The sequence below is a fragment of the Amblyomma mixtum genome, chromosome 3 (genome assembly GCF_055824585.1).
Source record: "Amblyomma mixtum isolate Tamu chromosome 3, ASM5582458v1, whole genome shotgun sequence".
Classification (NCBI taxonomy): domain Eukaryota; kingdom Metazoa; phylum Arthropoda; class Arachnida; order Ixodida; family Ixodidae; genus Amblyomma; species Amblyomma mixtum.
Genome location: NC_143014.1, coordinates 204,795,638 through 204,812,516, shown reverse-complemented (window position 1 = coordinate 204,812,516; position 16,879 = coordinate 204,795,638). Strand labels below are relative to the sequence as shown.

General features: G+C 50.7%; 1 protein-coding gene across 5 annotated transcripts in view; it reads right to left on the bottom strand.

The window, feature by feature from the left end:
- nvy (CBFA2/RUNX1 partner transcriptional co-repressor nervy) overlaps nt 1-16,879 on the bottom strand; it is a 169,975-nt gene that overhangs the window by 42,561 nt on the left and 110,535 nt on the right. The window contains exon 2 of one of the 5 annotated variants that reach the window (XM_089582514.1): nt 14,677-14,818. The exons of the other annotated variants lie outside the window; for them this stretch is intronic. Within the exon in view, the coding sequence (XP_089438640.1) occupies nt 14,677-14,725 (49 nt within the window). The 5' untranslated portion in view covers nt 14,726-14,818. The remainder of the gene's footprint in view (nt 1-14,676; nt 14,819-16,879) is intronic. 5 annotated transcript variants of the gene reach the window in all.

The following is a 16,879-nucleotide window of genomic DNA, read 5'->3' as shown; positions in this document are numbered from 1 at the left end:
GCCCCGCCCTCTAACTGACGTAACATCTCGCCTGCCGAAGGGTGGCGCCGTTGGGTCATTATTGCTCCAAATGCACTTCAGTGAGATGCCGTGCAAGGTTACCTTGACCATCACATTCCTCGTAAACAATTGTATTATCTATCGCGAAAGTACACTCAGTTAACGACCGCACTGCCTTTCAGGAAGATCTCGATAGTATTACTTACAAGTGCTCGACATAACAGGCGTCGTTAATTACTGCCGATTAACGACCTGCAGCCGCAGACAAGACAACAGAATTCTCCTTTTAAATGACGGCTTAATAATACCACAGTCGCCGTCGCGTCTCGATACATATATGTCCATCGGTATTAATTTTCCCTAAATCTGTCACGGTTAACCGGCATAGAAAAGGTTATATTCTGCCAAAGGTTCTCGTGCATTCAGTTACTTCAAGCGTAATCTTAGGAGCACGTCCACTCGGCATGTTTTTGCGCCGAGCTGGAACGCGCATCCTCCAACTGCTCGCTTCATCTGGACTACTTCATTCATTCCCTTGAACGCGTATGAAACCGTGCCCCTCGTTTTATCACTGAGGTCTACAACCGGTGTTCCAGCGTTATCTGCTTTAACTCATCACTGTCACTGCTATCCTAAGACCCACATAGAACGATAGCAGTTATCTGCCTCCTTCCCAGAGTTCACCTCCCAGAGTTCAACTTTTCACTCTATCCCTCCCTACACCAACTCGCGCATGTCACTACTTGTATAATCACCTCAGTTTTAGACGGCTTTTTGAAATAACCACTATCTTCAATTAATCAATCCTACCACGTGATATTCAATCAATGAAATGGTCCTTCGACAACATCGGTGACATATATGATGTCCATACCTTTAATGAAGAAGTATCACATTGTCCGGAAATATTTTTCCTCTGCGTTTTCTTTTTCAGGGTCATTGTTTCAGTACAATATAGCGATGTTTACCTCGCTTGTGTTACCTCTCAGTTTTAATGTAGCCTTCCTCACAGAATGCTCCAGATGGAGCCTGGAGTATATTTGAATAAGTAAATAAGAAATCGCAAAGTGTGATTGCGCTTCACCTCTTTCGCGCTGCATTTCATATCAGTAGCACGGTCACAGAAAAAGACCAAAGCTTTGTTCCCGCACCATAAAAGCTACGCTACGTGCAGCGCTTGAAATCAACGTGCCGGAGACGCACCTATGTGTTCCTATCTTCGTTCGTTTTTCCTTCCTGGGTGCTCATCGACTCCAAGCATGAATGATCCAGCTGCGCCAGCAGTGGAGAGACACCAATATGCGCGCTCCCCGCGAGAGAAATCGAAGCTGTCCAAATTAATGCTCCGGCCGCGAGCTCCTTCCCTCAGCACCGTCCCTGCTCTCTTCCCTACACGGGAACAAGAAATCCTCAAGCGCGCATATCAACTCGGCGACGAGCGCTTACGCCGGACTCGCCGTTAAAACCTTTCACGCGTGCCGGAGAGGCGAGCACGCCGAAGGGGCAGCGGAGGGTGCCGCTCCCGCTCTTCCCAGGGCAGAAAAGGCGAGCAACAAGACGCAGTGGAGCGAACGAGACCGCCATCTCCGGAAATATCACCGAACACGGATTGCTCAAGGTGTACGCGCCGCCCCAAGAACTGCAAACAGCTGCGAGCGCTCCGGGAAATGATGGCTAGACGTAAAAAGAAGAAAGCGCGGGCAGGAAGCGAAGAATGCGGCGGCGCAAGGCAGCAGTCGGTTCATACGGGCCAGCTAAAAAAGCACGCAGCCCAACTGCAGCGCGCGCGCAGCGGCGGGGGCCGGGCGCTAGCGACGCGGAGGTGACAGCTGGCTAGCATCTGTTGTCGACTGCAAAGATGTTTCCTGGCCATGCGCTTCCCTCGCGCCTCCTCCTCCCCCCTTCCCGCCAACGGCAGCAGCAGGCGCGCGCCCCTCCCCCAGACTCGCTGGCGATTTTTTTTTCTTTTTTTCCACTGCGCCCCCGCGCAGCGCGCGTTGGCCACGCTCAGTCGCCGACGCGCGACCAGCGCCGACGCCGCCCGGGCGCTGACTGGCCGCTGGACTGACCGCGCAGCGGTAACAAGAAAGAGAAATGCCGACCAACAGCCTCGCCGAAGATGTACCGAAGGCATGAAAAGCTCTCCCTTTGAGAGTCAGTCTCAGCCGCTGTGGTTGCACGTTGACGGTGTTCGGCCGACCGTGAAATGGGTCAATCGCGTTGCTGTAACGGTAGGGTGTGCCACTGTAGAAGCGGAGAGAGGGCCATTTGAGTATCCCTCTCAAAGAGGATAGTCAACAAACGAGAGGTTGGCTCACTGTGCATCAACGCTCAGCTGCGGCAGATAACATCCCACGCCACCCGGCTTGCGCTCATATATCGTCCCGTAGTTGATATCCAAGCGCTATTGAAATTAGAACCTCCGTGTTGCTGATATACTCAGTTCTACACAATTTCTATGCGTCTTTTGGGGTAAACAGCATAGAAAATTTACGTTTTGTTGCATCTGGCCATTGGTACAACGTTGCTGTTCATACTGGTGGGCCACTACAACAGTTGCACCGACTTTAGCGAAGCGTCAGCATTGCGCGGATGGACGGGCTTCGACTAACGCCTCGAACGGGGTTGATGCACTGGTACACCGTCGGTTGAGCTTTGAACGTGACGAAAAAGCTCAATGCATGAATGAATGAATGAATGCTTTATTGCAAGGAAGGGATTGCTCTCGGCCGCTGTTCAGGAATTAGGAAGGGTTGGGATGTAGGTACAGAAGCAACCTCTCATCGGTTGTTTTCATAGCCTTCGGAGCTGCGCGTTGTAGGTCAGACGTCACTTACATCGCTCGAAACAGGCCGCTCTGACTACCGCATGCCGCGATGGCATGTTGTGCTGCGGTGCTTGATCCTACCTGGTCTGCTAGGGTGGCCATGTCGTCATGTGGTATGCACTGAATTTCGTGCTTCCCTCGCTAGAAATATGGGCAAGTCCATATAAGATGCTATAGAAACACAACAGACATCTACACGGACGCTGCAATTAGACTCAAAGAATAAAGAACAAAAAGCACTGCACTGTCTTGCTTCAGTCTGAGAGTTGACGACGAAAAATAACGCCATGCTACCGCCGTTGTGTAGGCGAGTAGAAATTTCTGTTCTAGCTTAAATTAGCCCTGCGAAATGTTCTCCTGCCATGGCATCAACGCCAACCAATCAGTCTACTTAGTTAACGCTACCTTGTTAACGCTGAAGTGACACGTTCTGAAGAGAGTTCCACGCCGAATCCACATGCGCAGCTGGCACGCGTTCATTTCTACTGAACTGTTTCCCGGCGCTATGCCTATTATTTCTACCGGCTGCAAATCAGATGTCCGAAGAAGCCGCGGCTGTTTCCGTGGTCAATAGAGGTCTTTTTCTTCCTTTTATGCGAGGGTTTTAGCATAGCGGGAACGTATACAAGACTAGCCTTGTGCCTACCACGAACTCCCAGTGTCAGGTGTTAGCCAGGAGCGCGCCCTAACTGGCGCGCACCTGCTGCTAGGCGTGCGCAGTACATAAGATGGCTTGGCGGTGACGTCATGGGCGCCATGATGGTGAAACACTCGCAGCTTCTACCGGGCTGCCGCGGGGCAGGTGGCGATGAGTGGATTAGACGAACGAACAGGCTTTTTCCGTGCTTTTTTTTCACTAACATGGCTGCCAGTGTGAGCTCGGTGCAAGTCATGCTGGGACTTTCTGATAAGGTAGCCAAGTGCATTCATAGTGAAGTGCAGTTGGCCGTCGAATTTGAAAGGTGGTGCTTATTACTGAATCTCTGTGGGACAAAGTAATTACGAGCCATCCTTGTAAGGTTCCGGATGTACTCTGCCCGCCCAATACTCTCCCTCGCTATTTCCACAGTGTGGTTCAGAGCCCCTGTAAGTGGAAACTGTCTTTAGCCACTACCACGAAACTGAGATGAAACGATACGAAAAAAGTTAGAGATCACTGCAGCTACCCGCACTGGGAGAATGCGAAAGCACTGACGCCTCCTGGGCACTCGTCGCCTCTCTTTACCGCTATCATTTTCTTTTTGTTTGTTCATTTAACTACTGAATTAGCGTAGTTATCTTATGCTTTATTAAAGATCGATTTATTTAATCTGATTCTACCTTCTTTTATTTCAATCAACCATTTTAGTTTTCAAATTTGCCGCCTTGGTAGCTTTCCCGTCCATTTACTATATCCCCGCCCAGCCTATTCAACCGTCCAATGGTGTTTGCTAGTAATTAATTAACTAATTAATCTATGTCGATGAAACTTTTTGTTCGATTAATTATCCCTCATCAAATACATTTCAATTGATTTCAAACTTTATTTTCACTCCTTTCCTTATTTTTGCACTATTTTGGCGTCCATGGCTGTGTTCTCGTCCATTCACTATATCGACGTCCACGCTATTTCGACGTTTTCTCGACCTTTTTGGCCATAGAGTTTCTTACTATTACCTAGAGGGAAAGCTGGCAGCCCGTCTATGGGAGTTTGCATGGCGACCCCTCGTGACCACTTCAGCCACCATGGGCGCTCAAAGCATCATGGGGCGGTGAGCTACTTGTTGCGGAACTGCAACTTTTGGCCAAAAAGTAATAGAAAAATTAAGCTGTTTGATAACTAAAAACGTCCTAACATTGAAAATCTTGTCTAATGATTGCAACAAACGAGCAGAAAAGCATTTAAGTGCAAAGTTTGCCCAAAATAAGAGACGACTCGCTCTTCTATTGGCCGAGTAGTGAACACTATAAAAACTAATATTTCGTAATTAAAAGGCGCACTTTTAAAAGTATATATGTTTTCAAAAAAGATGTTGTTGCTTAAATACTATAATAGGTTTTTTAATGGCATTTCGGAAAAGTGAAACCTTTTATTAGCGTCGTGTGTCGTCGCGTTTTCACTACTATGGCTTTTGCACACTGCGTTCGCGCGAAAGTCGTCTGCGCACACACGGACAGCGTTTTTGGAATGAAACATCTTAGTAATGACAATCCGTGTTCCTGAAAAACTACGACTGTTCCGCAACAAGTAGCTCACCGCCCCATGATGCTTTGAGCGTCCATGGCGGCTGAAGTGCAGCGCCGCCAGCTTTCCCTCTAGGTAATAGTAAGAAACTCTATGTTTTTGGCTCTAATTAACGAACTAATCATCCTATCGACATTTTTTTTCTTGCGCAGCATCCTCACACCACCCTCTATCGATTACAACCATTCGTTTGATGCTACCTCTTCTGAGAACGTCACAACTGCTGCGGACTCGTTTTGCGGACACGTTTTAGTGACACGACCCCGCCGACACAGCCTAGAAATGCCTTCGCATTAATAAGCATGCTGGCAGAAGCATGCCCAGTAATTGTAGACAAGCGCATTGTTCAACGGGAATTTGTTTATAGACGCAGTTTCTCGCACATCGCAAGATTACGCCACTTTGAATATTGCCACGTATCATTGTAGTGTTTGTTCGTTCACGCTCAAGGCTGCAGGAAAGGGCTGTTATCATTTTTGTTCGTGACGCGAGAAGCGACCAGTCTAATCTCGATTGATCGCAGCCATGAAAGGCTGCATCTAGGTTTTTCCAGATTACTGTAGATATCTTGTCCTGCTATCTGGAAGTTTCCTTGCCGGCTTTAAATTGAGCGATGCCGCGAGCAGCGGACATTCGTAGTTCGACGACCGAGGAGCACGCTTGATGCTTACGCCGCCGCCGAGTGACTCAGTGCTTTTGCGGGCGCAAGTGAGCCCAAATAAAGAGCTTCGTTTCCAAGACTGGTTGGTGTCTTCCTGACCGCTGCACTGCCGTCACTACAACGTGACAATATCACTTTGCACTTTGCATTACGCAAGTTTAACACTTCATTGCCTATTTATGATTCTGAATGCGTTTATGGCAATTCCTTTCTGCCACATCAAACTGCGGTTGCGTGATGTGTGTGCCTGTACTGTCCACCGTCTTTGCACATGCTCATATCTTGCTTTATATTCTCTGCATTGCACCGAAATAAAACAGTTGGTAGTAGCACTTCTTATTCGTCTCATGCGTCACCTCCGTTGTCCTTCGTCTTTTCGGGGCGTTGGCAGTTTTGTACTATTTATTGTCAAAAAAGCGCCCCATTGGTTTTCTATAGCAGTCTTAACTAGTCGTTGCGAGCACAGGACAAACTGTAAGTGCAGGATTTTGCTGCGCATCAGAATATTAGACCATTCCCATCAATATGCACAGTCATGGACGAAAGTTTGCGGCATGCGCATTCGGAGGAAAAAAAAAAGCACCGGGGGCACTTACGACTACTTCCGTGCTTGAATGCGAAAGCATTGTTTTTGTTTTCCTTTCTATGTATTTTTTTTATTTTTCTATCACTTTATAATGCCAAACCTACTCGTTAGCATACAGTCTTAAGGCAAAGCATATACTAGGTTCACCTTTCTTCGCAAGAAGCAATGCGATTTTGTGGCCTATGGGTTCCGTGCTCAAATTAGATCTTAAAGTCCTGGTTTTCATTTATACTTTCATTTTCATTTATACTCGCCACTGGCAGACCTAATACGGCCCCAGTTTACCCGACATTCGTACCAAAATTGTGACGCAACCGTTTGTCGTACAGCGTTCCGGGTCATGCCAAAATTTCTCGTTGCCTACAGCATTGCATGTGCTAGCCTAGTTGGCGGCTAGCTTGCGACAGGGATTCGAACCGACGACATGCGCACCTTCAATCGTATGCCTTCCCAGACTGTCGTTCCAGCATTGTGATGCAACTGTTCGTCATACGCGCGGCGTGTGTGTGGGTGGTGTGTGTCAAAGCACCACGGTACAGTAATGCTTTCACATTCCCACACGTAAGCAGTCTTAAATGTCTTTTGTCGAATTTTTTCCAGAGGATGGAGCACGCTTTTGTTGCGAAAGCAACACTACGCTAGTCGCCGAGCCATTTCGCGGAGCCGAGGAAAGGCCATACTGCGCATGCGCGAGAAGCAGTGACGTCACACGGCGCACAGCTGGCGCGCGGCCGCCGTCGCTGCGCGGGTGACTCAGAGGTGCCGCCGCCGCGCTCGCCAGTTGCCCATGCGCAGTAGCGGCGCATAGCTAGCATGCCGGGGCCGCCGCCGCGCGCTCTCCATCGCCTCTCTCTCCCTCCTCTTTGCTTTCGCAATCCTCCAGGTTTAACCAGAGCTAAACCGCAGCCAATTTTTTCCCTTGTGCTTCAATGCTTTCTGGTGACCTCCTTAGCTCGATTGCACAGTTTTTTTTTTTTTTTTTTTTGCAAACCCGCATTCCGCAAACCTTTGTCAATGACTGTACATGGCAGTACCTCTCAGTATTCCGGAGTTGCATCACAATTAAAAGTGATGTCCAAGGAACCTGAACTTGAGAGTTGTCAAACTAAGTGCGGTCAAGAGAAAGCAACTAAAAGTAATTTTGGCCTGAGTGAAAAAGTATGCATTTCGTACTAGAATACCGCAGAAGGGATTCATTCGCTGAGCACGAGATTAGCATTACCAGGAAGACACATGGAAGTGATATATACGTCCGAAGTTCGTAGGCTGATGTAATCAGGGAGTCGAATGCTCGCGACAAGAATACTTCGGACCTTATACAATCATCGAGCAGCGTTAAAGCGTAAGCCTCAGGAAGCTTACGCCACGTGCGAAGGAGCAATGGCTTCGATTCTAGGCAGTACATACGCCACTTTTTCCACCAGTCAAAACGTCCAGGTTAGAACATGCCTTCGACCATGTAAATTAGCCGCGTAAATGAGGAAGCTGGATTTTTATGAGCGAAAGCTGCCCTCAGGCTTGGAAGGGAGGCTGTGTAGCGGATTTTCAGGGAAACGACTTCTTTTTTTTTTCAATTTTTACGTCCGGGGTTAGCCTTCAACACGCCGGTAAGTGTCAGTCCACGAGCACTTTCGCATGTCTCCTTCTGTGACGCGTGTCAAAGTTTCAGGGAGCCGGCGAGAGCCGGCAGGTGCAGACCCCGGGCTCTGCGGAGAGCCCCCGAGCGCCGGACACCAGCGCTGAGACCCGCGGTCGCAGCGCGCGCCAGTCTTCGATCGGGTGCCGGCCGCGGCTGTCACTACAGCGGTAGGCGACCGCTGTTCAAACTCCCAAACAAGCCTTGGTACAAAGTCTAACCGAGAGCCGGCTCTGTTCAAATATGCACTGTGCGCGCGGTGCTGGGTTGAATGAATTGCGCAGAGGCGTCGCTGCCGGGGAAGAGGAAACCAAGCTGCGCAAAGTGCGCCCGCAGCCCGGCCGCATATGCGCCCCGCCGGTGCGACACAGCGGCAGGTGCGAGCCGCGCTGTTGACAACGGACGCGCAGGAGGAGCGCATTCTTTCCGCCAGGTGCCGCAAAGGCACACACACGCTGTCACGTGACCCGACCGACGTTACACCGCTGTGGTCTACATCCGAGGAGGCAGTGCGGTCACTAACGCCGAGAGGGCTCAATGCTGGCAACTCCCGTGGCGAGATAAATATCGGAAAATGTCTCCGATTTATTTCAACAGAGGTGGTCGCCAAGTTGGTTTTGGAGAAATTTCACGCGCACGCAGAACGGATTTTTTTGTTTTTTTTTTCCCCAGCGGTAACTGTTCCGTTAGAGCTTCGGGTGTCCTTCGTGAAGAGTTCTTGTTAACGCGAGCAACTGAATCATGGGTGCCTTCGCCACGTGAACATTTTAAAGCGGTACCGTTAAAGGAGTATAGACACCTAATTTTGGTGGCATGCTTTCTTCTCTACAACGATGCCGAAGACACCACTATGCATGAATCACCATAGGGTATTCGCCTACGACCGCTAAATAATTTATAATCGTTTTTTTTTTTCTGTCATGCTGTTTCGGTTTGAACAGCCAAACAATGGCTGTGACGTCAAAGAGAGGTTATAGGTCACGCGATACATGGGAAAACTGCGATATAAGCGCTGCTTCATCATTTTAATTCACTACAGGGGTGAAGCCAGCTGTCCTCAAAAGGCGGAATGACAACGAATGTAGAAGCACCGATTATGTTGCATTTTTTCATGCCTCATGTGACCAATAACCTCCCTTTGACGCCCCGGTCATCGTTCCCCCTGTTCAAAACCGAAACAGCACGAGAAAGAAATTCGATTATAAATTATTTAGCGGTCGTATGAGAATACCACGTAATAATCCGTGTATAATAATGCCTGACGCCTGATTACAAAGAAGAAAACACGCACTCAAATGTTACGTGTCTATACTCCTTTAAGGGTCCCGTGTGCAGAAAATCTGGATTGGTCAAAAAGGTCGCTACGTCACACGCGAAGCGGTGGATTTGAAAAGTTTGGTTTTATGGGGTTTAACGTCCCAAAGCGACTAGGCTATGAGAGACGCCGTAGTGAAGGGCTCCGGAAATTTCGACCACCTGGGGTTCTTTAACGTGCACTGACATCGCACAGTACACGGGCCTCTAGAATTTCTCCTCCAAAGAAATTCCAGCCGCCGCGGCCGGGATCGAACCCGCGTCTTTTGGGTCAGCAGCCGAGCACCATAACCGCTGAGCCACCGCGGCGGCGTATTTGAAAAGTGATTAAGCCATTCGAAAACCGGCGAGTCACAGAGCGGGCCGAAGAGGTCGCCGAACGACATCGTCGGTCGGCCACCTGGCGTCCGGCCTAGAAGAGGAGCACACCGCGGGGACCTCCTCCTCCTCCTAACCGGCGATTAGAGGGTCGTAACATGACTCAAATGTCATTATGGCATGTGAGCAAATGAAGTAAATTTTACTTAAAAGAAAAGTGGGGTAATTAGTCAGGAATTGAACCCCTGACCCTTCGGAATTGAACTCTTGACCAAAAACCGCACTGCCGTCCTTAGCACGTTCTCAAATTATGCGCAACTGTCCCTTTTTTGTTATTTTGTTAGTGCGTGCGTGCGTGCGTGCGTGCGTGCGTGCGTGTGCCGTGTGTACGCCAATTTCCTCCCAGTGCTAACAGTTACGGACTCTACATACGTTCTCGTGTTACGGTCATCTCCTGTCTTGAAAGCTAGGCGATCTGAAGGCAACTGTGCGAACTGGAGCAATTTCTTGCCCCGAATTCCTTCCCATCGTTGCTTTCAGTCATCGCGAAGGTTGCCAGGAGGCTTCACACTTCACGGTGACTGCTCGTGCAATGGACAACGGCCTCAGCTCAAACAGCGAGAAAGGTTTGATTTGTACTCGCGAAGAAGTCGACAAAGCTGAAATGTCACTGCATTTACATTTTTCGCTGCGATGTAGTATCAATCTTACTCGGCTTTCCTAATAAGGCGGCTGCTCTTTTCCACGAATCTTATTTTTTTTAATTTTTAAATTTTGTCTATCTTGCACAGCCATGAACAGGGTAACTTTCGGTCCCTGCTTTCATCTGGAACTCGCGACCCTTGGGATATGTCTTCTATTCCCTTTTATAGTTACTTTTTTTTTAACGAAGAAGATTGTTTGAACGGCATCTTTCATTTTGCAGGTACGAAATCCTATCGGTCGCTTCGAGCAGGCTACTCGATTTATATCGAAGCTAATTGACAAGCGCAATTACTCGTCAACTGCTTTACCATGCTACCTTAAATTAGTCACAGCGCAGCCTATTCGAAAGAAAAAGACTCGCGTACGCTCAGCTCTGCGCGTAATCCTGAACAGCGAAACGAAAAGAGCGACACGTACAGTACACCATCCGGAAAATGGGAACGACGCGCGACAACCGAAGCGCACGAAAACGCATCACGATGTTGGAACGACACTCAGGCAGAATGTTTCGATGACTCGCATGGCTCTTAGCTGACGCATGCTGCGATGGTCAGCCGACCTGCGGTTTTAACCAGGCGTGACTCAGAGAAGTTTCGAACAGGACTCCTACTCATTTTCTCGTGGATTTAAACACCCCCGTCGCCCACAGACAGCTAAATGAAAAATGCCGATCGACACCTGCATATTTCAGACACCATCGCGTCCAAACGTCCGTTCGTTAGAGTTTGCCACTCTTTCCGTACAGGCTGCTGGACGTTAGCACAGCTCGCGTCACCGAAATGTCCATGCTGCCGGGTATTCGGTTGGTCAAAAAGTCTCCAGGCCACAGGGTCCGCTTTTGAGTGTTGTAAAGGGGCATTTACAATGTCTCCGATGCTCAGAATCTATAGAGCGTCAGGAGGAGTATCATCATCACCCTCGATGGCTTTGGTAGCTTCATAGGCGTTGTAAGTGCCCCGCTGTGCTGCTCTAACGCGGGCCCTGCGGCCTGGGGTCTTTTTACCAACCATTTACATACATAATCGCAACGAACACATTCGCGTGATCCGCTGACAACTATCGAAAATTTACTGCCCCACACGTCACACCTTAGATTCCACTGCATGACCAAGAGCACAGAACCCCGTAGTGCCCGTGCAGTAATCCTGTGGCCCCTCCTGGCCTGACATGTTTTCCAAGATGTGCTCGCCAGGCACCACCAGCTTAAGATGCGATCTCGACGCTCGCGTCTCGTTCATGAGCTTGAGTTGAGTTGCCGGGTTGCGGCTCAGGGACCCATCGCGCACGCACCCCGAAGCCGGTAGCTTGGCCCGTTTGGCTTTGTGTGTGTTGGCTGTTTGTCGGGGCTCCTCGAGCGGCCGCCACCGCGGCGCCGTTGGAATGGGTTTGTTTTAAACAAATGTGGTAAAGTGCATCCAAGAATGGCGGTTAGCGGACCGCACCGTAGCCGGCTGCGGGAAGACGAGGCCCTGCAGGGTCGCGTTCGAACCGCAAAACGAAGCCGACGCGCGGACCCCTGGGGCGTCGAGAGGGGTCGCGTGTAAATTTATTGCTTTCAACTGCAGACCGCGTGACGGACGGGATGCCCCAAAGACGAGCGGCGAAGGGGGGAGAGCGCGACCGGGGCAGTGAGCGCGGTTCGGGCTGAGTTTGCCCTCCCTGTGCCGCCGCTGGTGTTTTTGTGTATTTGTGTGTGTCGGTGCTGTAACCAAACGGAAATGCATAACGTCTTCGTGGAATTCGCGCGGTGCTCGCGTAAACAACAACCCCGTGAGCACCGGCGTGCTATTGGCTCCTTTAGTTTGAACGAAATTCTTCTGATTGGCTCTGACAAGCGCATTTCCTATTGGTTACAAAAATGGCCCCCGGAATGCTGGGAAAGTGCATTTAAGGGCGAGTTTTTGGCGCGAAAAGGGGGACTTGGAGACGTCGAGGTGGGGAGATCGGAGCTCGAGAGAGTCCGGAGAGACCGGCCGGCACCGGATGAGGCCGGGCGAGGTCTGAGAGAGTTCGGAGGGAAGTCGCTAGTGAGCGCTCGTGAATAAACCACGTAGTCCCGAAGAAGTGTCCTGTCTGTTCCGCAACGTGTCGCCGGATCACCGAACCATTAGAAGACGTCAAAAGCACCACCTCTCAAGATCATCAAAATTAACTGCCTGGTTCCGTTAAGTGAGCAACGGCGACTGCAGGCATGTTTTCTGGACGCGCGTGCCGAAGCGCCCGCAGGGGGCGCTGTGGCGAGAGGAAGAAGCCCGGCATTGTTTCGCGCGCCCTGTCGCAGGTGGCCGGCGCCGAGCGCGGCTAATGGCGGAGCACGTGTGCGCGACTGGCTCCACAATGCAGTCAGCGTGAGGCACAAACAATGTCAAGTGTGCGCTGCAAATGACGCAGCTGTGCGAGATGGGAGCCCACTGCGTGCGTGCCGACCACCTGTCAGTCCCCTCGCGGCAGCTGCGGCGCCCCGGCGTCGGCAGCGCGGCCGCTGGCCCCGGGGGTCCGCGGGACGCCGGAAAAATAATGAAGACGCTCATGCGGTGGCCGAGAGCTGTGTACAAGCTATGCCTGCAATGACGGACCAGACGCGATGGCGATCCGCGGCCGCCTGCGGCCGGTGACTCCCCGTTTCGTGTACATTCCGTCCCAAGCACCTCGCTGCAGCCTCGTGACCTATGAGTGCTTGCCTGCAGCCGGCTCACATTGTGTGCGCGGCCGGCTCACGGTCGCTGCCTTTATAAACAGCTGCTTCACGTACAGTTGGAGTCATTGTTTCACCGCCAGAGTGCGGCACTGCTTGGCTGGCAATTGCGAGACGCTTCATATGTACCGGCAATGTTATGCGAAGCGAATGCAAGCGCGAAATCTGCATCCAATTCAGCTTTTCTCCTCTGCAAAGTCTGCGCCTATCTGCTGCGCCCGTCGGTATATTCTGAGTGCGTTCAGCACAGTTAAGAAAAAGAAATGAAGTTTAAAGGGGCAGCGAGAGAGTTGCGGCGTGCGTGTGCTCATGAAGCAGCGGCGTCTTCCGCGAAAGGTTTTTTTTTTTTTGATAACGTTATTTATTGCCTACACGGTGAAGAAATAAAACCACTCTGCTGACTTGAACTGTCCGACAAGCAGCGAACGCGTTAGAAATTGGTTCTACTGGAATACCAGGCTGCCACAGGCAGACAAGAAACCTTCGGTCGAGCGTACATACGTTGGCAGGTGCGCGACCACTAGCTAGCCCGAGAAAAACGTTTCATGTGGTGAATCTGCCGAGAGATGACAGGCAAAGAGCATGCGAGGGCGCCGCTTACTATGCGCATTGGGAGCGCGCAGTAAACCTGCAAGGCTTCTTCTGAAGTCATGGACAAAACTACGTTAACCACAATGAAGCGCGAAGAACTTAACGGGCTTACGAACAGTCTTGAGCCCAGCCCAGCTTAATAACCAAGAAAGAAAAACCGAATACGGCGTTCATTGTTTCAGACATGCATCAGCAAACCAGTGTGACCATGAAACGTGCTGCGTGATCTCTGGGAGCGAATGAATAAAAGTAAAAGAATTTATGCGATGTCCTTGTCGGGCGTCGTCGTGTTGTTAGCGACACACTTTTTATTCCCTCGCTGTGAGCTGTACTTATAACGCGTCTAAAGCGTATACACCAGTGAAAATGAGGGCAGAGTAGATGCGATTTCAAGGGGCAATATATCGCCTGCCTCTTACAAGGAAAGTAACAATGCGCACCCCGACTTTCAAAACAACAGTGCTACACACGATAACAAGATGGTTGTTCTACGGCCCGGGAGAACAAATGAACGCAATGCTCGTCGAAACGCTGCCACCGGACTAATCTACACTGCTCCTGGCTGCCTTTGTTCTACTTTTATAGTGATGGGCGTACGCAGTTTGCAGCACACCTTGTCTAAAAGACTGATATGCCGGAAGTACCAAAAAAAAAAAGAAAGCGCTAATGCGATGCAATATACCCCGGCTGGTACACTATACACTTAAATACATCTATATTGGAGTAAAAAGGGGGGTAAGCTGTCCTGTAGCGCATTCTATTTGATAAAAGGGTGTGCGCTAGAGGAGAGTTTACCCCCCTTTTCACTCCTTTCTGTTCAGAGTGTACATGCTCCCACGTGACCAACAACTGGGCCTATGCCGTGGGTCGCGTACGGTGGGCCTTAAGTTGCTTCTCCACTAATTTCGCTCAACAGGCTCGCCTCGCTTCGGGCAAGGCGTGAGGCATCGTAGCTCCTTCCACTCTCTTCACCGCTGCCCCGAACGGTGACAACAGAGACCCGCAAAAGAAAGATGAGCAGTCACGGCGAGCGCGTTCTCTGCTCCCCGAGGCAGCGGCGGCGCCCTGGTGCACCGCCGCCGCTGCCCCGTTCGGTGAGAGTGCCCACGTGATACGTACAGCAGCGATCCGGGCCCTTCCACCGAAAGATTCCCAGAGCGCCGTACATTGTCCCGCAGCGTCACATCCTCGGTGTCGAGCACAGCTCGCCAACAACGCTTCCGGTGGACGACGGGAAGACGGGCCGTCAGAGCGCGGGGTCCTGCGCAGCGCAGGCCGGGTTTCTCGCTCGGTCCGGGCGAGCACAGCAACAGACACACAAGAGAAAGAGATAGAGAGAGAGACAGGGCGGCGCACGACAGCAGAGTGCGCTCCCGCGCGCTGTGGGGAAGGAGCGCTCGTACACACACGCCAGCTGTCACGAGAGTGTACTGCGTACAGGGCCGCACTAAGCGTGCGCAAGAGAGAGACAAAACTAAGGCGCAGTACTAACCGCCCAGCTGACACAAGCGTGCACCGATATCGAGAGCCGACTTTGAAGCGGTAACCCCGTTTCGCATGCATTTCGACTTGCTTCGAACGAATTGTACGGTGCACTCGCGAGTTGCACACACCTGTGTATAATGATCGCGCAGAGGAGACAGCTAATGATGGCCCGATAACGTGAAATAGCGACGAAGACAGAGTAGCACAGACCCGAAAATGCTCGCTTTGGATCCCGGAAGAAGGGATACGAAAATGACACTTCTCCCATAATTGCACCGCATGGCAAGAAACTTAAAAGGATGTGGTCAGTCAGTTCAGAATGATTTTTTTTTTTTGACTGCTCAAGCTTGGTCAGTTATGTGGCGCTAATAAGGCTCGGTTTGAAAAAAAAAAGTGCAAAGTTCGCTGTACCAGCGTACGTTTTGCATTGACATAAAATCGCCCTCTTTTGTTCCAGATGCACATACATGTCGGCTCACTGTGGCGCCTGCGGCTGGGTGCCTTTGTTTACGACGCTTCTATTTGTTTTGCTCGTTTCGCATATATAAAACCGGTGCTTTATCCTGGTTAAATTTCCCCGCCTTTCCTTCTCCGCCTCCTGTCTGTCTGAAATACTTTATTCCTCGTACATGACAGGGAGGAAGTTTGAGGTGGTCCGGAAGGGACCATCTCTCACAATCACTAGATGGGCCCCTCATTAAAGGTGCCCATTGGCGACCACCGCGGCTCGGACTCGGTAGGCCAGGGCGGAGCAGCCGCGCAAGGCTGCCTCCAAGTTCTCCCGGATGGGGTTGGGTTGGGTTTTGCGGCGAGGTTTGGGTATGCCCACACCATGTGGAAGATGTCCGAAGACTTCTCCGCACAGTACGGCCACTTTCCTGTACATGCAGGATCAAAGTGTTTTAAAACTGCCCGGCACAGCACTGTTTTGGTGTAAAGACGGAGGAGTGGTGCGATCCTCCGCCTTTGTAAGGCCCTTACAGGGCTTAGGATAAATTGCGTGCCGAATTCGTATAATTGAGTAATTTCTGGAAAAGTGATGACCTGATTGTGTACAGGATACGTTCCGCAAGGGTCTGAAGGCGTTGCCCGGAGAGTGAGCGCGCGGGCAACGGCGTCTGCCGTTTCATTGCCTTCGACTCCTCGTTCTCTCTCTCTCTCTCTCTCTCTCTCATTTTGCTCAGAAACTGTAAGCAGTCCACAAGAGAGACTATGGAGGCCGCCAATGTGCGCTAGCTAGCCGTCATTTACGCTGACAGCTAAGGACTTCGCCACCCGAGGCTAGACCTGAAAGATAGCTTGCAACAGTTGTGGGTTGTGGGCGATTGTGTTTTGTTTTGTTCTGAGTGACACGTGCGCATGCGCTGGCCACTAGCCCGGATCTGTGCACTCTGTGTCTTATTTATTATTTTTGGTTTGGCAGTGGATGTTACGTGGTCCTTGCGTAAGAATACTGCTTCTTTCGATTAAGTTCTCAGTTGTAAGATAGCGCTCGTCCCGTGCTGTTTTACTCTGTCGTCGCCGCTTGTTGGACAAGTTCGATCGTGCGGAAGGATCTCGCGTACAGACGCGCGTAAACACTTCTCTGAGTTTGGCCGCTCATGCGTTTGATTGCTCTCAAAGCCCCAACAGCTACCGCGCCACTCTTCTTTGTCATGGAATTGAACAAACCCTGATGACTTCTCAAGGATGCAGTCATACCAATGCTTAATCTGTATAAGAAACCAAGCCGCTAGACTGGTTCAATGGACACTGGTTTTGTTTACGCCTAATGGGCGCTGTAAGGTGCTAAGCTCGCGATGTTGCGAAAACTCGGCCTCGCAGTCTTGACGACAAA